Consider the following 25,385-nt stretch of genomic DNA (forward strand, 5'->3'; position numbering starts at 1 on the left):
AGTGGATACAGCAGAAATACAAAAAACCATAAGAGAACACTATGAACAACTATATGGCAACAAGATTGACAAGCTGGAAGAAATGGACAATTTTCTAGAATCTTGCAGCCTGCCAAAACGGAATCACGGAGAAACAGACCAACTGAACAGACCGATCACTAGAAATGAAATTGAAGATGCCATAAAAACACTCCCCACAAATAAAAGCCCAGGAACAGATGGCTTCACAGGTGAATTTATCAAACATATAAAGAGGAATTGGTGCCCATCCTCCTTAACCTCTTTCAAAAGGTTGAAGAAGAAGGAATATTCCCAAAGACATTCTATGATGCCACCATCACCCTCATTCCAAAAACAGACAGAGATACCACCAAAAAAGAAAACTATCGCCCAATATCATTGATGAATATAGATGCAAAAATTCTCAACAAAATCTTAGCCAACTGAATCCAACAACATACCAAAAAAATTATACACCATGACCAGATAGCATTCATCCCAGGTTCACAAGGATGGTTCAACATACACAAATCAATCAACCTAACACACCACATTCACAAAAGAAAAGTCAAAAATCATATGGTCATCTCAATAGACGCAGAAAAAGCATTTGACAAAGTCCAACATCCATTCATGATCAAGACCCTCGCCAAAGTGGGTATAGAGGGAACATTCCTGAATATAATCAAAGCCATTTATGATAAACCCACGGCAAATATAATCCTCAATGGGGAAAAACTGAAAGCCTTCTCACTCCAATCTGGAACAAGACAGGGATGCCCACGCTCACCACTGCTCTTCAACATAGTTTTGGAAGTCCTAGCCACAGCAATTAGACAAACAAAAGAAATAAAAGGCATCCGTATAGGAAGAGAAGAGATCAAACTGTCACTGTATGCAGATGACATGATACTATACATAGAAAACCCTAAGGACTCAACCCCAAAACTACTTCAACTGATTAATCAATTCAGCAAAGTAGCAGGATATAAGATTAACATTCAGAAGTCAGTTGCATTTCTGTATACCAGCAATGAAATATTAGAAAGGGAATACAAAAATATAATACCTTTTAAAATTGCACCTCACAAAATCAAACACCTCGGAATACACCTGACCAAAGAGGTAAAGGACCGATATGCCGAGAACTATAAAACTTTAATCAAAGAAGTCATAGAAGATGTAAAGAAATGGAAAGATATTCCATGTTCCTGGATTGGGAAAATCAATATTGTAAAAATGGCCATCCTACCCAAAGCAATCTACAGATTCAATGCAATCCCTATCAAATTACCCATGACATTTTTCACAGAACTAGGACAAACAATCCAAACATTTAGATGGAACAACAAAAGACCCAGAATCGCCAAAGCAATCCTGAGAAACAAAAACCAAGCAGGAGGCATAACTCTCCCAGACTTCAAGAAATACTACAAAGCCACAGTCATCAAAACAGTGTGGTACTGGTATCAAAACAGACAGGCAGACCAATGGAACAGAATAGAAAATCCAGAAATAAACCCTGACCCCTAGGGTCAATTAAACTTTGACAAGGGAGGCAAGAACATCAAATGGGAAAAAGAAAGTCTATTCAGCAAGCATTGCTGGGAAACCTGGACAGCTGCATGCAAAGCAATGAAACTAGAACACACCCGCACACCATGCACAACAATAAACTCCAAATGGCTGAAAGACTTAAATATACGACAGGACACCATCAAACTCATAGAAGAAAACATAGGCAAAACACTCTCTGACATCAACATCATGAATGTTTTCTCAGGTCAGTCTCCCAAGGCAATAGAAATTAGAGCAAAAATAAACCCATGGGACCTCATCAAACGGACAAGCTTTTGCACAGCAAAGGAAACCCAAAAGAGAACAAAAAGACAACTTTCAGAATGGGAGAACATAGTTTCAAATGATGCAACCGACAAGGGCTTAATCTCTAGAATATATAAACAACTTATAAAATCCAACAGCAAAAAAACCAATCAAGCAATGGAAAAATGGGCAAAAGACCTGAATAGACATTTCTCCAAAGAAGATATACAGATGGCCAACAAACACATGAAAAAATGCTCAACATCGCTGGTTATAAGAGAAATGCAAATCAAAACTACCATGAGATACTACCTCACACCAGTCAGAACGGCCATCATTAATATATCCACAAATAACAAGTGCTGGAGGGGCTGTGGAGAAAAGGGAACCCTCCTGCACTGCTGGTGGGAATGTCAACTGGTACAGCCACTATGGAGAACAGTTTGGAGACACCTTAGAAATCTATACATGGAACTTCCATATGACCCCACAATCCCACTCTTGGGCATCTATCCGGAGAAAACTCTACTTAAAAGAGACATGTGCACCCACATGTTCATTGCAGCACTATTCACAATAGCCAAGACATGGAAACAACCCAGATGTCCATCAACAGATGATTGGATTCGGAAGAAGTGGTATATATACACAATGGAATAATACTCAGCCATAAAAAAGAACAACATCATGCCATTTGCAGCAACATGGATGGAACTAGAGAATCTCATCCTGAGTGAAATGAGCCAGAAAGACAAAGACAAATACCATATGATATCACTTATAACTGGAATCTAATATCCAGCACAAATGAACATCTCCTCAGAAAAGAAAATCATGGACTTGGAGAAGAGACTTGTGGCTGCCTGATGGGAGGGGGAGGGGGAGGGAGTGGGAGGGATCGGGAGCTTGGGCTTATCAGACACAACTTAGAATAGATTTACAAGGAGATCCTGCTGAGCAGCATTGAGAACTTTGTCTAGATACTCATGTTGCAACAGAAGAAAGGGTGGGGGAAAAATGTAATTGTAATGTATACATGTAAGGATAACCTGACCCCCTTGCTGTACAGTGGGAAAATAAAAAAAAATTATAAAAAAAGAAATCTATGGTAAAATGGCATTCTTTGTTTATTCTGTACTGATTTACTTTCTGGTTTTACCATTTTAATATTTCATTATGGACAAATCTGTTGTCTATTGCTGAATAGTCACTCTTTTCCATTGGTGTTGGAGTAATTCTTTGTTATTTAATGTCAATGAAGAATGACACACATGTCAGTTTGGAAATCAACCAAATTTCCACTTGAGCATTCCATGTTCTCCTTTCTCTGAACCCAAATACCTTATTATCCTCTACATTTTTTTAGGGCAGCACCCACTGTGTGTGAGAGTTCCCAGGCTAGGGGTCAAATTAGAGCTACAAATTTTGGCCTACACCACAGCCATAGCAACACTGGATCAGAGTAGCTTTTACAACCTACACCACAGCTCACAGGCAATGCCAGATCCTGGACCTACTAAGCAAGGTCAGGGATTGAATCCGCATCCTCATGGATACTAGTCAGATTCATTTCCTCTGTGCCATTTTTTAAAAATTAGAACCTTACTTTTAGGAGAAAAATAATTTGTAAAACTGTAAAAGGGGAACAATGCTTATAACACAAGACTTAGAAAAATAAACATTAAAAGAGATGCCTATTAGTTAGAAATCATTTATTGCCTCTATAAAAGTTTAAATAAAAACCCTACAAAAGGTCACATTACAGTCTGTGTGATTTTAATGTGATAGTATGTTTCAGAGGTAGTACCAGTAAAATGGGATGCAAGATTGCTAAAAGGAATTACTTAACAAGTTAATGTAATATAAAATTTCAGTGTGGAGCAATATATACTCAGTATACACTTTACTGGAACAATCAGAATATATTTCCATGAAAACATCACTTTATTCTCTTTTCTCCCTTAGCAAATCTGTTCTTAACAAAGGTTTTTTTTTTGTTTTGTTTTGTTTTGTTTTGTTTTTTGGTTTGTTTTTTTTGGCAATGGTATGGCAAATGTTGACTCAGAAGTTAGTAGACTCCTCCATTATAACATCACAGAGCATAGCTTGGTGAAGAGCATGATACAGTGCTGTCTGCCAAGAATAATACCAACTTCAAAGATAAAGCCACTTATTTATCATTTAGATGTTATGGTATTCATAAATCCTTAAATGGTTATTCTATCAGAATTTGGCATTTTTTTTAGGATCTGAATGAAAATCTATATTTTTTATAGGCATTATTCCCAGTATACTGTCCCTGTAATATAGAGGAAGGACAGTAGTTAAAGTTTTTGGAATTCTTAAAAATTGTCATAAGCTATCAGGCTAAAATGCAGAAACTATTCCTTGGAAATGGGCTAAATGAATGCCCCCACCCCACCCCAAAAGGGCAAAAAAATTAATCTTGGAGCCCAGACTTCTTTTAAATATACCACTTATGTTTTCTCCTATAAATTGCTGACTGTTAAAGTGCCTCAAAATAGATGTTACTGTCTTTGGGAAATTACCTCTGAGACATCTTTTGAGGTATTAGTAGTACACAGAGGACAGGATATGACTGGGCTGCAGCCTTTTCTTTTCCAACAATAACAAACATTTCTATCACATGATTACAATGGTGGTATAAAAGTCTGGCTGTTGATAACTGACCTTACACCAAAATATCCTTAGTTTCCATGAAGAGGCCAGTTTTCTTTGAGTGTTTTCCTTGCATTTGCTAATTTTCCTATTCGCCAGGGTAACTGCAGTTCTCATTTTCTTGGGACTAATTTTAGCTTGGCTGAAATGAGAAAGGTACCTGTTTTATAAAACAGGTATATATATATATATATATACACACACACATACACATTTTGAAAGGTAAGTGCTCTTAGATACACATTTCCTGTTCAGAAACTGGTTAGCTACTCTAAGCCAAAAGCAGACATCAAAAGGTAGTTTGAAAAAAAATTTTTTTTTCATCTTGGCATCTGTCTTTGTGAGTGAGAGTACAGCTTCAGATAGTATGTTCTGTTTTATTATTGTGTTAAAGCCATAAAGAAAGAAAGACTAGTCGTTTCTCTCCTTCTAGTCATGAAGATGCTCACAAAAGCAGTCCACAAACTGATATTTTTCTTGCTCTAAAATGTCTCAAAGCCAATTCCAATCTGCATGTGAAAATATATTTTCTTCATATAAGATTTTTAAATACTTGACCTTGGCATTTTTTTTTCAAAATCTATAGCGTATAATTGAATTTTGTCAATTATGTTTTTTTTCTGGATACATCTATTTCCTTTGGTTCACGCTACAGAAAAACCACATTTCATTTTTGAAATGTTTTAATTCCAATGATAGTAAAATAAATAATTTTAATGCTGAAATATAAATGCCAAGACAAAAGAATTCTTAAGTGACTACTATGATTTATGCAGTTTCTATTTCAATGAAACTTTAAACAGGGACAAGGGAATCATCTATGGGTCCTCTCATAACTGTAGACTAGGATTCTTTCTAGGATCACTTAGCATAATCCTCAAATCTATTAAAATTTCTACTAAAATAATTTTATTTAGATCTCTTAAAAAGTGAAAAGAAATAATTCATTTTGAAGTTTATGGCTTGCTGAGGAGTAGAAAACCAATGTCCCTACCACAGGAGTCCAATGAATATTTTTTTGATTTAGTGACTAACTGCTGAGGCGTGATCATCTAGCTTTACCTTGTAACAAGAACCAAATAACAAGGAGCTTAAATTGAAACAGAAGAAATTAGAGTTTAAAGATAAACTCGATGACTAGTAAAAAGATCCTAAGAGAGACTTGAAGGCCTAGCTCTGTTCAGGCTACCTTAAGAAATGGTTTTTATATTTGCTGTGTAGTAGAGACTTTTTATCTCATAGAGGAATTAGTGTGACTGATAAATTTAAATTTAATATCTGAGGTTCTGTTACTCAGCCTTCTTTTCTCTGAATGGAATTTGACTTGTCAACAAGGAGTACTAAGCACTGTTTACACAAAACCATATGGCTGTCAGCTAAAAGGGAGCATACCTAACCACTGAAATATTTCTGCTAACAAAGAACCATAACAGAAGCATGGCAGCAATATTAAGTCAAACAAATAGCTTACAAAGTGAAGAGTTATCATTAACTCTTATCTATGTGTGTGTGGAGGAAGGGGACATTTCAAGGTCAAAGACATTCATGACTATCTTTCTATTATCATAAATTGGTACCTATAAATTCCAAGATCAAAATTGGTTTTATTTACAAATTACAAAAATATCTGACATAGAAGCTTGATGGCTAAAGGACCCATCCAGCCACTTCATTAATCTTTTAGATATAGATGGTAATTTAACCATGTGATACAATTCCACACTGCCAACTTAAAAATATGTGATACCGTGTGCTCAGGGAGAAACTGGGATGTTTTCTTCTATGGGTCTTGGTAATGCCATCTGATACCCTGAAAGGGAAGGTCTGCAAAAAATTGTCTACAGTGTGGTGCCATGTGGTACCTACTAATAGAACAACTGAGTAGTGTTCCCATTTTGGAGTGTACTCATAGAATAGTATCCAGGAAATTCAGAGGATTGTGATTTACAACCAAACCAGTATAACTCTTTTTGGATATTATCCTTGGCTAATGACTCTGTACAATACTCACATGGAAATGAGGTAAATTTTGTGGCAAAGCTCAGTGACTATATAGAAAAAAAAATTCAGCGGCTTACCTTGACTTCTTGTTTCATAAAATGTAAGAAACCAAAAAAAAATACTATAATGATGGTGATAAACTTGTAATATTTGTGCAACATTTCACCTAACTCAGTTACACAAATTTATCAGTAGAATGTGAATCTTTTCAATATTTGTCATCTGTAGCAACAAAGAGTTCCCATTAAGACTAATCTTTTACAACATTTTGTTTCTATACACTCGATAATTTATTTGACTATATGTTGGTGAATAACTTTTTCATAATGCCTCCCTCCCAAATATTTGGGTTAGATAATGGAAGAATACCAATAATTTACAATTACATGCTAGTAATCACTTCAGTTTTTCAATCATTAACTTAAGTCAAAATTCTCATAGGTGTTTAAAAATAAATTCCAAGACTCATCCAAGTTAAAACATTTTTGTTTTCAATTTTCAGTCCACTTTCCTGAGCAAAAGTGTATGCAGATGACAGGAAAAGGAGAGAGGAAAATATAAGATGTAATGTTTACAAACCAAGACTAATCAGGCTTCAGTAACTTGATAAGCTATGTTGAAATACCTTTTTGTGTGTGTGTCTGGTCAAAACTATTATTAGAACTAAGACTCTTCTATAAAACCAAATTTTTAAAAACTTAATTAGACACTATTCATTTAATAGCCAAACTGCTCAAAGTGAAATACATTTTCCCAAGAGTTCCATCAGTTTGGAAAAATCTCTCAAGCAATGGTTTTAAATTTTACATACTTTTTTTGCACTGTAGTCATTATATCTTGTTTATCCTTCACAGAACATGTTGGTTTCAACAATATGTTTTTCCAACTGAAGAATTTCAGGGCAACAGAATGCAATTATCTTAAAATGCGTACCTGTTAGGTAGCCAAAATGCTGTATCATATATCCCCACCCCCCATCACAAACTGTCTGAGGCATTTTTCTCTGATAAAGAAGACACACTGAATGAGGTAACATCAGGTTCCGGCGAGGCATGATTGAAATCCATCTCTTCTAATTCAGGAGGTAAATCTGACAGCAGTGCCTGAGTCAGAAAAATCAATTTTTTTGAATTAGTATGTGGACATATTTTTTTCCAGTTTTATAGTTGTGGTCCTTTCATGTTGATTTATCCTTACAGATTTAAATAAAGGAGCATTTCTCTTTCAGGACCTTATACAATATCTTACCTAAGAGAAAAATTCTTCATATACTATTAACAAAGTAACAAAATATTAGATCTTGAGAGTGTGGATTGTGTAGAGTGGAACCCTGGATATGAGGGAAATAAGGAGAGAAATGAGCAACTATTCTGAACCAAATGCTTTGAAGTGTTTGAGGTAAGCGATTTTCATACTAGTTTTGAGTGTTCACTGATTGCTGCTAAAGGCCTTTAAAATTACACGCCTTATTAAAATATTCTTGTACAGTTATGCTTCAGACAAAAGACTATTTTGTACTTCAGTGGCAGAAAGAACTTAGCAGTTAGAGAAAATGTTCAGCTATTCTACTTTAGACTAAACTTTAACATCTTGAAAAGTCCAACTGATTTTCTTTTCTTTTCTAAGGCTATACCCATATCTACAGATGGCCAAGCATTCACCAGAGCACTGCTACACCAGTGAATCTAGCTGTGTAATGAAGTATCTAGAGGGCTGCTCATTTCTCTGCTGGAGTAGTTAGAATAAGCCAAGAGCCATGAACTAAGCTTTGCCATGGTGTAATTGTTTCATTTGGAATTGTAGAATATGCTTTCATACTAGAAAAATAAATAATTAATAAAGTTTTATGTGGTTGGTACTGCTGATGCCTACTTGACCATCAGAAATAACAATCTAAGTGATTGATTTGCTGTTCTCAATACTAAAAATAATGTAGCAATCTTGGCAATTTGTAGACAACATTCCTTGTTGTGAGCTCTGGGTGCAGCAGTAAACAAGGACCAAAGGAAAAGAACAAATGCAAGCTTGCCACTACCCAAATAAGGAACAGAAAGACAGGGCATTGGAGAATACATGAAGTCCACTGTTAAGATAAGATAGTATTCTCTGATTCTCTTTATTAGAAGTAACAGCTTAAATCCTATACTTTTTGTCTTATAGCAGAGAGTACAGCAGAGAGGAAAGATTACACTTTTCTGTCAGGCTGCAAAAGGAAAGACTAACTTTTATCCGAAAGAAAATTTGTTATTGTTTTATGCTATTAGGTGGTTCATGAAGTTCATAAAATTGAGAGTAGTATTTACAAAAGCAGTCTCTTAAAGGTACTACTATGTGCTTTCTAAGGTTTCTAGGTTGCAGTAATAGGACATAGAGCCCATTTTATTCTACATTAACTGTTTATCACTAACTCAGTCCAGGTGAAGCAAAGCCTTTGTTGACATTGGTTGATCATGGTTTATGAGAAATACATCACTGGATTTATTTTACTTTGCAGTTGTGAAGAAGCCACACTAAAGAGGGCAAAATGTTCCAATTAACATAGCTTAGAGTATTGGAAAGTCAGGTGAATGAGTAGACTTAATGACATTCTAAATTCTAGTGGGGATACTTCAAATCAAAGAAGCACTACTACTTATTTCTCTGTCATAGTATTTAATGTAGTTGACTAAAATGAGTGTAATATGAAATAGGAAAATTTTTTATATATGAGGCAGTATACAGCATTACTAATTCATGAAATCTACCTCAAAATTCTTCTTTTCAATATCTTTCTGGATTTCAGCATTGGCACACAGAAGAAGTATTCAGATTATGTCAATTGCTAGAAATGTTTTTTTCAGTAGATCTGAAGTAAACACAATGAATTTCCTTCACTCCAGGTTCTTCATCGGTCAGAGTCTAACCTAGTACACCTCTTCCCAAGAGATTAAAGCATTTCCACAATACACCATCAGTCTCTATAATACTTATTCTAGACTCTAAGGTTTGCATGCCAAGCTCCATCCTCCTTGCAAAATGGAGAAATTGAAGTTCAATAAAGGTAATTGTCCTGGCTAGAATCACATAGTGAATTCTCAAAGGAAGAAAGACTATAACTAATGACTTAGTACAGTGTGGGCAACATTATTTTTCTTTTAAAATTGTGTTTATTAAGAAAAAATAACATTTGGATAATCTAATATTTCAGTCAGAGAGTATCATATATTTTTAAATCCTGGACTGCTTTATTGGGGCATATTATCCTGTGGACCACTCATCTCACTTAACTTACCTAAATCAAGATTAACAGAAAAAACACTGAGGATTTTTAAGATGAGAAACCAATGACACAATAGTTTATTAGGTGGAATAAATGTTAATTCCTTCCAGAAATAAACCTCTAAGAATTTCATAGTGTAAAGATTAGTAATTTAGGAGATCACGTGGATAAACTTTGTGGATGACTATTATTGTCTTCTGTATTTTTAGACCATATTTTGAGGTCCATTATACTCAATCTCAACTATAAAAATCAGTACTTTCTATTTAGGTGCTGATTATATAGGCTATGATTTTTCAGTAATCTTTGTATAACTCTCTCTCTCTTTTTTTTCTCCAGCTGATGTTTTGTCCATATCTTAGCTCATCAGCCTTTTATCAGAGGAAAAGTATAAGAAAAGAAGAAAAGGAAAATATACAATAGGTACTTTTCTTATTTGTTAGTGGTTTGGGGGAAAGAATTAAGCCAGGTTAGAATTAGAAAATTGGGAGTTCCCGTCGTGGCACAGTGGTTAACGAATCCGCCTAGGAACCATGAGCTTGAGGGTTCGATCCCTGCCCTTGCTCAGTGGGTTAAGGAGGCAGCGTTGCCATGAGCTGTGGTGTAGGTTGCAGACGTGGCTCGGATCCTGCGTTGCTGTGGCTCTGGCTGGCGTAGGATGGTGGCTACAGCTCCGATTCGACGCCTAGCCTGGGAACCTCCATATGCAGCGGGAGTGGCCCTAGAAAAGGCAAAAAGACAAAAAAAAATTAGAAAATTATATGCAGTTTGTATTCTATTCCTAGATATCAAGAGACATAGATAACTGCTAATAAGCTGACTATATAAGTCTCAATTCTAAACCATGCTATGACTTTTGGGACCAGGACACATTCCAATTTACTCGTATAGTTGGACCTAGTTGTGATTTTTTTTACATTTATTTAAAATTTACAGCTCCTTGGTGACCATGTTCAAGACTATCATCTTATTCATTTAAAATATGTAGTGTAGGTTCCTAAAAAACAGACATATTTTCAATAGCTATAGAATGTGCACAACTCACATGATAAAGAAAAATGCTTAAATAAAACTGGCAAAGGGAACTGAAGACTACTGTTTTAGGATGTCTGTGTATGTACAGCATAGAAAGAGTACAATTCATGAAACTAGACATGTGATGTACATGCTGTTTAAGCCTCGTGAGTAAATTCTTTTATGGTTTAAATTTCTGGTTCAGTACTTTGGTGAAATATATAAAGTTTTTTTTTCTTAAAAAAAAAGAATGGGGGTAGATTGTAGGATGCCAAGACTTTAATCTTTTCCCCTGGAGATGACTGGGATAGGCTATGTACGTGCAGTCTTGCTTGGAAATAAGGGATAAATGTTTGAACTCTACCTGAATAAAAACCTCTGAGGCTGATTCCTGATTAATGGTTTCCTGTGTAACATAATACACAGACTGAATTTTTCTGATAAAGAATCAATATGGTCGAATACACCTCAGAGGCAAATTTGGTATCATTTAGTATTGAATGGAACATTTAATATATTTCTATATTCCTTTTTAGCAAGACTAATAAATTATTATACAAATTGCAACTAAAAAAATGAGACAGAAAATGTAATTTAAGAGGAATTTGTAAACAAAAATCCACAACAACAAACAAAAGATGTTGCATTTCATCTTTGGGGCACAAGAATCAAATATTACAGTTAAGTTGGGAAAAGTAAATGATGCACTATGGTCACAAAGAATTTCACAAAGTAGTTTCAACCTATCATGAATAGAAGGTATTCAAACACCTGTGAACTCTAGTAGGGGCTGGAAGGTAACAAATCCAAAAGAGAGGCAATTGCCTCATTTCTTTCATTTACAAGGACTCCCAAAACATGTGCCACTCCAGTTAGTGAAGCCCCATCTCTACAAACATTTTGAGAATTTCTTTAAATGAAATGATATGTACATAATGGGGAATATAATCAACAATTATGTAAAAAAATAAAAAATTCTTTCCCTACTTTATGTTGGCTTGGAATTAATGAAGTATTTAAATCAGTTATTTTGATTTTCCACTAAAGCAGTGCAAAAAAATCTGAATATTTATTCTCAAGAAAACTGTGCTAAAAAAACTCATAAAGTAACAAATCCTTCCTTGATGCCAAACAAGAATGAAGTATAAAAATGAAAAAAAATGAAGAACCCAAGTATGACACCTCATTTTTAACATGACACATTACAGCTTACTAAATTCTTCTGTCACTTACCTGCTGTTGTTCCTTGTCATCAGCTTTTACAGCTAGTATTAAACTTCTAACAAATGTCTGAAGTTTAAAGTATTTTTGCTTTTGAATCTCTAGCTCGTTTTCAATGAATCTGACTTCTTCATTCTGAAGAAGAAAACATCAAATAATTACTCTATGCAAACCTAGGATTATACATGTTTGATGCACAATACAATTTTTAAAAAGCAATAAAATTAGGATGATAGTAAAGAAGATGGAATTTTAATATAAAGGAATATAAAAAGCATAGAAGGAAATTATCCTGTTACTCAAAGGCTGCCTTTTAAGCAAATAACCAGCAGAAAACAATCTGCAAGGTCAAAAATCCAATCAAATAAATTTCATTAAGAGAAAAATCAAGAAAAAATTCCCTTCTTGGGAAGACTCCTCCTGTATTAAACCTAATTAGCATTTGGATTACAATTAAAAATAGACAGAGCCCAGTTAGGCCCAAGTAAAGAGCAGTAGCAGGTACAGTAATGTTGAATGTACCATTCACAAAGCCAAATACTGAAAACTGAAAAGATTATTACTTTGTATCAAGGAGGGACTGAATTTATTTCTAAGACTGTCTTGAGTAGTTTGTTGTGGCCCCCACCTTTGTGTAGGAGTCAGTCAGAAAATATCCTCAAATTTTCCACTATGTACCACTGATTTGAAACCCAGTCTCTCTTCACTATTTTTGTTAGTTGAGTAGGAAAAGAACAATAGACTAAGTTTTGGAAAGACTTCAGTGACAGGTCTACTGATAATTGTGTAAACTTGGCCAGGCCAATTAACCTGTGATTGACTCTATTTACTTATCAGTAAAATGAATATAATACTAGTAGTCTCTGACAATTCTGGCTTGAGTGTTATAATGCTCAAAGAAGATAATGGCCATGAAATTTCTCTGAATAATATTTACTATTTAAGCTATTGTAGTGAAGAAGGTGTAGTATTGGCAAACTGGTGGACATATAGATCAATGGATAGAACAGATTCCAGAAATACATATTATATTAATTGTGTATAATGTAATATATATTATATGTAAATGAATATATCTATATGAAGGTGCTGAGGTAATTCAATGGACAAAGAAAGGATAGTCATTCAAAAAACAGTGGTTGAACAATTGTATATCCATGCACCCCCCAAAAGATTATCAGCCACTTCCAACTATGCATAAAATTTAATAATTAATATATCATAGAAATAAATGTAAAACCTAAAACTATAAAACTTCTAGAGGAAAAATAGGGAAAAAAAACTTTACATCCTTGGATTAGGCAAAGTTTTCTTAATAGGACACAAAAAACATGACTCTTTTAAAGACTTCGCTTAAAAATTAAAAAAACCCTACAGTCTTTGCTTTTCAAAAGACACTGTGTAGAAAGTAAAAATACAAGCTACATATTAGGAGAAAAAAAATTTAAATCACATATCCGATAAAGGAGTTTCATTCAAGCTTTATAGCACAAACATAGGACCAGCAACTGAATAAAAAGCAGGCAAAATAATTAAACATACATTTCATCAAAAAAGACATTTGAACGACCAATAAATATATGAAAAGTGCTTAATATTGTTTTCTATTAAGGAAATGCAAATTAAAACCACAATGAGATACTACTACCAACCATACTATGATGGCTAATGTTAAAGAGACTGAAAATAGCAAGTGCTGATGAGAATGTGGAGACATTATTATTATTATTATTATTTGTCTTTTGTGGGCCACACCTGGAGCACATGGAGGTTCCCAGGCTAGGGGTCTAATTGCAGCTACAGCTGCCGGCCTACACCAGAGCTACAGTAATGCCAGATCCAAGCCAGGTCTGTGACCTACACCACAGCTCATTGGATCCTTAACCCACTGAGCGAGGCCGGGGATCAAACCTGCAACCTCATGTTTCCTAGTCAGATTCATTTCTAATGCACTATGATTGGAACTCCGAGAATGTGGAGACTTCTGATTGAAGTCTTATACTGTGCTGGTGGGAGTGTAAATCAGTGCAGCCACTTTGGAAAATGTTTTGGCAGTTTCTTATAAAATTAAACATATTCTTTCTTACCATCTGACTCAGCTGTCCTATTCATAAGTATTTACCCAAGGGAAATGAAAACACATGTCCACAAAAAGACATACATGAATATTCATAGCAGCTTTATTCATAATAGCCCAAAGTTAGAAGCAAAAGTGTTCATTAGCAGATGAATAAATAAATTGTGGTCATAGTTGTACAACTTGTCCACTTGTTAAAATTCTAAATGTATGAAGAAGTGAATTTTATTATATGTAAATTACATATCAAAAAACCCTGATTAAAAATTATTAGCCAGCCCTCATGCCAAAAAAAAAACCTTGAAAATAAGCTATGTGTATTCTCTGCAGGCAGAGAATCTGTTTCAAAGAGCAAACCAGGACCTTAGGATTTGTTCAAAGAGATGCATGAAATACATTAAAATGATTTAATTCTATAGGCATTTTTGTTCCAGTTGATAAGATACAGTTGTATTAATCACATTCAATCTATGAATATGTTTACTGAATCAATTACTTTTATCAGCTCAGTTTAGAACTTACTTTACCTGATAAAACTGCTTCCTTTTCAGATCATTTAATATCAAGTGAATGATATACAAATGATGATTCAAGCTAAATTCCTTATCCAAAGGCACTCTACAGCAATCTAAATTACAAGTAAGCATTAAAATAAAATTCCACATGCCCCTGCTATAATACATTTGACTAATTCTAAACTTTTTTGAAGTATTCACTGTCAGAGCATTGAGTTTAGAGTATTAGTAAAGTGCTGACCAGGAAGTCTTTTTGTCTCTTTTTTTTTTTTGCCATTTCTTGGGCCGCTCCTGCGGCATATGGAGGGTTCCTGGGCTAGGGGTCGAATTGGAGCTGTAGCTGCCAGCCTACGCCAGAGCCACAGCAACGCGGGATCCGAGCCGCGTCTGCGACCTACACCACAGCTCACGGCAATGCCGGAACCTTGACCCACTGAGCAAGGGCAGGAATCGAACCCGCAACCTCATGGTTCCTAGTCGGATTCGTTAACCACTGCGCCACGACGGGAACTCCCAGGAAGTCTTTTTGAATACAGAAGATATCTATCATCATTATCATAGCGTCTCCTTCGAATATATAGTCCTTTTGAGCTACACACATGATCCATTAGGAAACATTTTAAAAACATTAATTCACATTTGCAAAAGTCAGGAAGCATCTTTTCGTATATGGATCTCTAATTTCTCATGCAAATATTCCTTCTCTTCAGTATTTATGCAAATATATATATATGAGCACTTGTACAATAATATTAAAAGTATTTCCAAGGATAAAATAACTAATTTATTCACTCACCCAGGAGCTAGTTATTGATACTTATGTGATGGGCACTAGACCAGATAACAAATACATGAATAAGAAAAATATTGCTGCTACCTTCAAGAAGCTTATAAGGAACATACTTAAGAAACCCACAAAGTGATACCCAAAGAACATTAGCATGTATATGCAAATAGAATACAACAATGTTCTCTGAAGGAAGATGAAATTTCCAAACTGGTAAATTTCCACAGTGTTGATTTAAAACACACTGAAATCAGCAATGAGAACTGCTATGAGGTTTCACTTACCCTTACTTCAGAATTAAGGTAACAAAATTCAGAGATGAAGTGAACTGAAATATTTTAAATAATGACTGTAAAAAGATATATTTCCTACATAGGTACTAACTTTTGAGAGTTAAAGAAATGTTTATATAGGATGGTGATGTGTTATAAGAAATATCCTTAATAGGGTAGTGAAGGATTCCTTTTTCACATAGCATTTACCAGAATGGAAAACACTGCATCATTAAACATATTTTAGAGTTTAATGAAAATGATAACTGACATTTCTGGACTGGACACTATGGCTTGCCCTGGTATTCAGCTTCAAACTTTCTCAATCAGGCTGGTACCCTAGAGGGGAAAGGTCCTAGAAAGAATACTCTGAGTAAACACTCTGGGCCTAGCTCTAACTGACCTGTTTGAGATACTAAGTGGAGCACATTTAACAGCTGTGCAATCCAGTCATCTCATTTGTAGTTTCCAGAGCCTGCGCCAAGCGGTGGCTTGCAGAGCCATTTTAATCCTGAACTGAACATTTATAAATATTATATGACCATGTAGGAGAGATTAGAATGATCTCTTGTCCTTAAGAACCAACAACTTTATAATTTTATTAGTCGAAAGTACAGTTTAAATGCAGGATTATATTATGCTCTTTGAGCACATAGCAAGTAAATTTCAAAAGCTGATTTCCTTCCGTGTTTAAAATGTTCAGTATTTTAAAGTCTAGCATGTTGGGAACATTTGGAAAACAGAATCTGTTGAATGACATAACTTTCAATTATAGAAAAACTGTAAAGATTTCTAAGAAAATGACAGCTGTTGTCTTTTCCGATTAACTGTTATGTTTTGTTAACATTTTAAGATTACTAGTCTCTGCTATGAACACTTATGGATATTCAAAGAAAGGAACTTTTGTGTATGAAAAGAATAATTATGTGGCCAAATTTCAGAAGGCCCTAAAGTTACCTATTAAGATAAGATACTGATTAACAAAGGAAGAGCAATTACACATCAATGCAGAAAACATATTGCATAAAGACTGATAACTTTTGTCAAAATTTAATAAAAACAAAATTATGTATGGCACACTGTTAAAGTAAGCCTTTCAGTATAGTAACAAGTGACATTAAGAAAATGTCATCTCTATTCACATTCATTCAGTATTTGCTTTGGGGATTGTTTTTAAACTTATTCTAAAACAGGTATATTATTATATTCAAAAAAGGTCTTCAGAAATTGAAATTCAAGATAAAATTATCAAGGAACGCTAGAAAAATGTCCCCTCTGCCATCTGCCTGGGTTGAGATGGAGGGAGTGGGAGGGATTGGGATCTTGGGGTTATTGGATACAACTTGGAATGGATTTACAATGAGATCCTGCTGAGTAGCATTGAGAACTATGTCTAGATACTCATGCTGCAACAGAACAAAGGGTGGAAAAAAATGTATACATGTAAGTGTATCTTGGCCCCCATGCTGTACAGAGGAAAAATAAATAAATTAATTTAAAAAATGAACAAAACCATTGTCATAAATTTCACATTAACCACCATTATGCCTCATCTTGCCTTACACCATCAATACTTATTCCGGCTCAGCAAACTGTGCTTAAAACCATAACCACTAAGCCTGCCAATATTAATTAAAGTGTCCAGGACCCTGACTGATATCAAAATGCCTAAGAGAGTCAATGCAGAGCCCCAGGATGCTTAATTTATCAAATGGAAGTGAAATAAACTGGTACATAGTTACTTTACAGTAAAACCTCTTAAAAACTTCAGAATCTAAAACTACTTTTACCTTATAATCCAAGAAAGAATTCACTTGTTCTCCTTCAGAATTACTTATCATGTCACTTTCTTCATCATCGATAATTTCTATTTTCTGTAACACAAGTAGAGAAGTTTTAATAAATATATAGGATCATCGTCACTACACTCAATAATGTATAGGGCATATATACATTCAATGTTCAGTTTCAATGGTGGGATTATCTAGTCTAGGTTATCCAGAATAAACTCTAATTCATTGGCTCCTCAGGGTTACACCCAGTATGTGTTTAATTGAGGACTGCTTAGTAAATAGAAAATTACTGTAATATTTAAAATAGAAAAAAATATTTTCACAATATCCCTGAAAAAATAGACATTCAAACTCCGCTTCAGTAGTGCCCACCAAGAACAGGTCACTTGCTTTCTGTGAGAGTAGTCTATTTAATGATGACCAAACTTAATCGGTTTAAAAGCTCTTCCTTCCTTTCTTCCTTCCTTCCTTCCTTCCTTCCTTCCTTCCTTCCTTCCTTCCTTCCTTCCTTCCTTCCTTCCTTCCTTTCTTTCTTTCTTTCTTTCTTTCTTTCTTTCTTTCTTTCTTTCTTTCTTTCTTTCTTTCTTTCTTTCTTTCTTTCTTTCTTTATTTTCTTTCCTTCTTTCTCTCTTCCTTTATCTCTTTCTTTTTTGGCTGCACCTGTGGCATATGGAAGTTCCTGAGCTAGGGATCAAAACTGCACCACAGTTGTGATTTGTGCCACAGCTGCAAAGCCAATCTTCACTTGATCTTAGCCAAAAGGCCGAGAAGCGATGCAAAGCCAATCTTTAGCTCTCTGCACCACAAGAAGAGCTTTCTTTTTAAGTCTCCATTTATCTCTTTGCAAATTGCAATGTAAAATATCAACATATGACATGCATTGCAAAGTCAAATACAATTTTTATTAGAGGATAATTGATTTATAGTGTCAATTTCTGCTGTACAGCATAGTGGCCCAGTCATACATATACATACATTCTTTTTCTCACACTATCTTCCATTATGTTCTACCCCAAGAGATTGGATATGGTTTCCTATCCTACTGTAGGACCTTATTGCTTGTCCATTCTAAATATAATAGCTTGCATCTACCAACCCCCCCCCCCCGCCAATTCACATATTGATTGCACTGCATTAGCTAGACAATTGAAAGCAGACATTTATAATGTAACAGTCAAAAAAGCATGGTGATTTGTTTCCTTCACTGGACAATAAGGAGAGAGAGAGCAAGAACACGAGATATGCTAAACTGCTTTTAGCTTTAGAATTAAGGTACAGCATAGTTTGTACAGCAGCTTGCACTCAGTAGGTATTAATTAAATATCTGTCAAAAGAATGAACAAAACAGTTTAGGGCTAATGGAAAGAATGACCAATAAGCTCCAACCACAGAGGCAAGGCAAGTTCTCTAATCCTAGAACCTTTCTTTATAAAAGCAAAACTGCCGTTCCTGTGTGGGTTAAGGATCTGGTGTTGCTGCAGCTGTGGCACAGGTTGCAACCTCTGCATAGGTTCAATCCCTGGCCCAAGAACTACCACATGCTGTGGGTGAGGCAAAAAGAGAATAAAACAAAAGACAAAATTTGCTCTAAATTTTTCTTTTGCCTATATAAATATAGTTAAGAAAAATACTTTTAAATATTTAAATCCTGCCAACCCCAAATAAATTTTTAAAAAGAGAAAAGCTAAGCTAGAGTTGGTCACTAGGCAGTCTTTTAAGAACAATCACATTAACAGCAACATGTGTGTAGGCAGAATTTGAAATCAAGTTTCCTACCCAGCAATATATGTTGTGATTAAAAATCATAACCAACTTTTAATGATCATATTTGATATATTGTCTATGAGGATTCAATGCCATAACAGGGTTTGTGACCTGCAGACTTCTGAGTCAGGCGGACAGCAGCAATGAAATTGCTTTCTATTGCTGCCTGGAGATGAATCTAATGCTTTATTTTCTATTATAATCACTATAAACTTGGGGCTTAATCATGTTGGCTCTCACCAGAACTCAGATTTGATAATTCTTTTTTGATGCTGTTTTTTAGATTTTCTATTTGGATTGGTCTGCGGGGAAAAAAAGCTAAAGTAATTCAAGCAGGAAGGCCCCAAGTGCAAATGTATAGATTTATGCATAGAAATAGATCTTGTATGTCTTTCTGATTTGTCATCATGAATAATTGGGAACTCTCAAAAGTTACAGACAGAGGAGATCAACCTTTGAAAGTTTGTAGTTTTTTCTCTGAAAATCAATTGTTCTTGAAAAATTAGGTGCCTAAGAGACTGTGAGTCAGCCCATGCCATGACTTCATTTATTATCTTCAAATATCTGCCACAGGAGAGATCCAATGCTGAGAAATTCAGACTAAAAATGAGCATGTCTTCAGGGGAAAGGGGGTTCCAATTTGTAAATAATAATATACAATTGGTAGAGCATAACTCAAATCTAGAGCAAAGGAGATTATTTACTTGGTGGAGTTAAAGTACATTAGCACAATTAATATTTGTGGGAAACAATTATTCCTAGTTATATAATGAAAACACAACTCTGCCTCAAAATAAAAGCTTGTTTTACTATTTGCCCATTGAATGTAGTGTTAGAAAGATCAAACATCAATTTAAATCAGGACTGAAATCAGTAAAATGCAATCGTAAACTACATTCTGCATGTGAAAAATGCTGTTATATATTGTTGTAGTCTAAGAAAAAAATGAACAAAACTGTATTTTATGTGTTCAACTTTTATTAAGGGAATATGGCAGGATTATAGATAACATCAGATAAATAATGTTTGTAATGGAAGTCAGGATAAATCTGGAAGTTACGGCCATTTTGTAACAGAAAAATCCATTATAGGGATCATTTGTAAAGGTTGCAATCAAGTATAAAACACTGATTCAAAAGCAAAAACAAAAGCACAATGACATTTGCCTTTATGCCTCACTTTAGATTAGTACCATCTTGATATTTGTATTACTTGATGGATTCAGAATACAAACAAATGCTGCTAAAACAGCTGCTTAAAGAGCATCTCTGTATATTATGGAGATAATATGTTTATATTTTCACAAAACCAAGTTAATCCATATGTAGGCTCTCTGCTTGCTATTTAGTTTCTTAATACTGACTTTCCTCCATTACTGCAATTTTTAAGAATACTAGGAGAGTCCAATTTACCTAAAGAGAAGTTTCCAAATGCATTATAGATGGGTATGGTCTGAACACAGAACTCAAGAGTCAGGAATCTTGGATACAAGTTCTGGAACTAAGAAAGCCTTTCCTCAATGATCTCACACTAAACTCTGTTTTGATTCTGCCATCTGTCAAATGAGAAGAAATCTGCTCTTTGCTAAATGTGTGGAAGCAAATTAACTAGTCATGTATAAAATGTCACATTTGTAGTAAGCATTAGGTTTTTATATTGGCAAAAGTCCTAAATAAAAAAAAATTAGGTACAAATGACATCATTTTAAATTTCATTTATTAAACCCTATAATATATACTATTTCATTGGTAACGAATTTGTTTTGGTTTTTGAAGTGGAGCAAGATTTTATTCTGACAATGCTGAAATTGTCAACAACTGGAAACAAACCCTTGGAATCCATCATGTAATGAGGAAAAAATTTCAAAATGTACATACCACATTATCTGCAGATACTGCATGGTGGTCCTCCTCCTTATGAGCCCTCGTCTCATTTGGAACAATATCAATGGATTCCTCTATAGAAACCAAAGAGAAAAGAGGTCATGATTTCTTTCTTTCTTTTCTTTTCTTTTTTCTTTTCTTTTTTTTTTTCTTCTTAGGGCCACATGCATGGCATGTTGAGGTTCCCAGGCTAGGAATTGAATCCGAGCTACAGCTGCCAGCCTACACCACAGCCACAGCAATGCAGGATCCGAGCCACATCTGTGACCTACACCACAGTTCAGGGCAATGATGGGTCCTTTACTGAGCCAGGCCAGGTATTGAACTTGCATCCTCATGGATACTAGTCAGGTTCATTACCACTGAGCGACAATGGAAACTCCAAAAGAGGTCATGATTTTATTTTTCATCCCTTAAAACTTTATTGACAAGGTTTTTTTCTTTTTTAACTATTTTTATTAGAGTTGATTTACAATGTACTGTCAATTTCTGCTGTACTGCAAAATAACCAGTTATACATATATATACATTCTTTTTCTCATATTATCTTCTATCATGTTCCATCACAAGTGATTGGATATAGTTCCGTGTGCTATACAGCAGGATCTCATTGCTTATCCACTCCAAATGTAATAGCTTGTATCTACCCAACCCAAACTCCCAGTCCATCCCACACCCTCCCCCTCCCCTTTTCACAATCATTTAAATAATTTCTCTACTATAAAAAGACACAAATGGAAATTCTACTTCTAACAGTATATTCTGTGGAAATAAGTGTGGATGGGTTCAAATTTAAGAATGGTTATCACTGTGCTGTTTATAATTTAAAAAACTGAAGCAACCTATATGCTTAACAATAGAGGTTTGGATAAATCATGTGGGATTTATCCTTATAATAAATACTATAAAGCCCCTAAAAATGAAGTAGAGTAATAATTAATAATAAAGAAAATATTCATGATCTGTTGGAAAGAGAAAAGCTGAAGGTGATAAAATCTACTTTGTAGGTACACTGTATTCTCAATTTTGTAAAAGAAAAAAAGTGGTACATTTTTATGGAGGAAAAAAACACTGAGGCTATTTACACCAACACAATGCCGTTATCATTTCTGAATGGAATTACAGGCAACTCTTATTATTCTTCATTTTGTCTAATTTACTAACTTTGATAATTCTTTATTTTCTTCCACTTGCTTATTTATATTTAAATATTTTCCTACAATAAACATGCATTGCTCATTTTAATAAAAAAGTGATAAAATAATGTTCAAATAGATTATATAAATTATAAATATAGTACATTCCAATACAATTTTGTAAAAAGGCATATGTATATGAGTGCACACACACATCTACATATATGAAAAGAGAAAACACTGACATAAATATTCTCCTACACCCATTTCAAGAAAGAATATCACTGAGGGATAAGGTTATTTCTAATTTTTCCATTATATTCCCCAATATTTTCTATAATGAACATGCATTTCTTTTATGATCAAAATTCAATATTCTGATACTGTAGGAGGAGTGGCCAAGACGGCAGAGTAGGAAGACCCTGAGCTCATCTCCTCCCATGGACACAACAAAATTGCCAACTATTTCCAGGGCAACTATCCATGAGAACAACCTGAAGACTAGCACAAAAGATCTTATACTTCTGGAGGTAAAAGGAAGGAATCATAAGAAGAGGGGTATGAGGGCCAAAGACACAGTAGAATCAAGACCCATAACCTTAGTGAAGGTGACCAACAACAGGAGGATAATTACAATTTCAGAGGTTCTCCACAAGGAGCAAAAGTTCCCAGCTGCCCATCAGGCTTTCCAGCCCAAGGGTCCTGCACTGGTAAGATAAACCTCCAGAAAATTAGGTTTTGAAAGCCATCAATGCTTACTTTCATGACAGCCAGAGGGCTGTGGGAAAAATACTCCATTTTTAAAAAGGCACACACAAAAATTTCACACCCTCCAAGACATAAGCAGAAGCAGGAATTTCAAAGCAGTCTCGGTCAGATACACTTTCTGGTCATAGATAGCCTCCTGGAGGGGCAGGAGGCAATTGAAATTCATGTGGGAGGCATAGAATATCACAATAGCCATTTTGGGGAGTTCATCCTACCATAACGACTCTGGTGTTGGGATGTACTATTTTGGAATCCCTCCTCTAACTTATTACTACCAGGACTTGTCCCACCCACCAACCAGTGGGCACCAATTCTGGAATGCCCCAGGGCAAACAGCTAGTCAGTCAGGGACACAGCCTCACCCACCAACAAGGTGGTTGCCTTAGGACACCCCAAGCTCCCAGATGCACTAGGACATGACCACATCCACTAGAGTGCCCTAGTCACCAGTGCACTTGTGCTAGACCCAGAACTCCCAGGGCCCTCCAATCAGAGACTGTGCAACCCAACTCTACCCATCAGAGAGTGGCACTCTTGCCATTTTAATTCAGTTTTATTCCAAGTATTGGACATAGTATTCAACATAGTATTGGAAGTCCTAGCCATAGCAATCAGACAAGAAAAACAATAAAAGACATCAAAATTGGAAAGAAACAAGAAAAATTGTTACAGTTTGCAGATGATATGACACTCTTCACAGAAAATACTGAAGAAATACATAGAAAATATACCATACATGGAAAATATCACCCAAAACCACCAGAACTCATCAGTGTACTTGGTAAAGTTGAAGGAGAGAAAGTTAATATGCAGAAATCTGTTGTGATTCTATACACTGTCAGAAAACTATCAGAAAAAGAATTTATGAAAACAATCCCATTCACAATTGCTTCAAAAAGAATAAATTACCTGAAAATATATCTAACTAAGGAAATAAAAGACCTGTACTCCAAAAAAATAAGATACTGAGGAAAGAAACTGAAGAAGACACAAACAGGTGAAAAGAAATTCTGTGCTCATGGGTTTGAAGCATTAATATTGTTAAAAGAACCATTCTACCAAAGGCAATCTACAAATTCAATGTAATCCCTAACAAAAGGGCATTTTTCAAAGAACTAGAAAAAATAAATCTAAAATTTGTATGGAAACACAAAAGACCCCAAGTAGTTGAGATAACCTTAAGAAAGAAGAACCAAATGGGAGGTATCATGCTCCTTGACTTCATATTATCCTACAAAGTTACAGTAATCAACACTATTGTTCCAGCATGAAAACAGATACATAGAACACAGAACTAAACAGTGAAACCAGAAATGCACCCATACTTATATGGGCAATTAATCTATGACAAGGGAGACAAGAATATACAATGGGTAAAGTACAGCTTCTTCAATAAAGAGTGTTGAAAAAACTGGACAGCTATATAGAAAAAATCAAACTAGACTATTTGCTCACACCATATATATAAACTCAAAATGAATTAAAGGTTTAAATATGAGACTTGAAACATAAAACTTCTAGAAAAAAACATAAGTAGTAAGTTCTTTGATATCAATCTTGGCAGTCTATTTAACATACATCCTCAGTCAAGGAAAAAAAAGCAAAAATAAATAAATGAGACTACATAAAACTAAAACATTTTTGCACATTGAAGGAAACTATCAACAAAATGAAAAGGCTGCCTACTGGATAGGAAAAGTACCTGCAAAGGATGTACCCAAAAAAGGGATGAGATCTAAAACAGACAAATATGGCTTTTAGTTTTCTTTTTGGTTTCCCTTGCTGTGCAAAAGCTTGTCAGTTTGATTGGGTCCCATTGGCTTATTTTTGCTCTTATTTCTTGTTGCTTTGGGAGACTGACTGAGAAAATGTCTGTGAGGTTGATGTCAGAGAGTGTTTTGCCTATGTTCTCTTCTAGGAATTTGATGGTGTCTTGTCTTATATTTAAGTCTTTCAGCCATTTTGAGTTTATTTTGGTGCATGGTGTGAGGGTGTGTTCTAGTTTCATTGATTTGTATGCAGCTGTCCAGGTTTCCCAGCAATACTTACTGAAAAGACTTTTTCCTATTTTATGTTCTTGCCTCCTTGGTCAAAGAGTAATTGACCATAGGTGTCAGGGTTTATTTTTGCGTTCTCCATTCTGTTCCACTGGTCTGTTTGTCTGTTTTGGTACCAATACCACACTGTCTTGATGACTGTGGCTTTGTAATATTGCCTGAAGTCTGGGAGAGTTATGCCTCCTGCTTGGTTTTTGTTCCTCAGGATTGCTTTGGCAATTCTTGGTCATTTGTGGTTCCATATAAATTTTAGGATTGTTTGTTCTAGTTCTGTGAAAAATGTCATGGGTAATTTGATAGGGATTGCATTGAATCTGTGGATTGCTTTGGGTAGT

The 25,385-nt window shown here is 35.0% G+C and overlaps 1 protein-coding gene across 1 annotated transcript in view; it reads right to left on the reverse strand.

Moving 5' to 3' along the window:
• Positions 1 to 7,303: 7,303 nt before the first annotated feature.
• HDX (highly divergent homeobox) overlaps positions 7,304 to 25,385 on the reverse strand; it is a 127,215-nt gene continuing 109,133 nt past the window's right edge. The window contains exons 6-9 of the mRNA XM_047765092.1: positions 21,084 to 21,163; positions 17,440 to 17,523; positions 12,011 to 12,133; positions 7,304 to 7,607 (exon numbers count right to left, since the gene is read on the reverse strand). Coding sequence (XP_047621048.1) covers positions 7,482 to 7,607; positions 12,011 to 12,133; positions 17,440 to 17,523; positions 21,084 to 21,163 — 413 coding nt within the window. The 3' untranslated portion in view covers positions 7,304 to 7,481. The remainder of the gene's footprint in view (positions 7,608 to 12,010; positions 12,134 to 17,439; positions 17,524 to 21,083; positions 21,164 to 25,385) is intronic.

Source organism: Phacochoerus africanus, chromosome X (assembly GCF_016906955.1).
Source record: "Phacochoerus africanus isolate WHEZ1 chromosome X, ROS_Pafr_v1, whole genome shotgun sequence".
Lineage (NCBI taxonomy): Eukaryota > Metazoa > Chordata > Mammalia > Artiodactyla > Suidae > Phacochoerus > Phacochoerus africanus.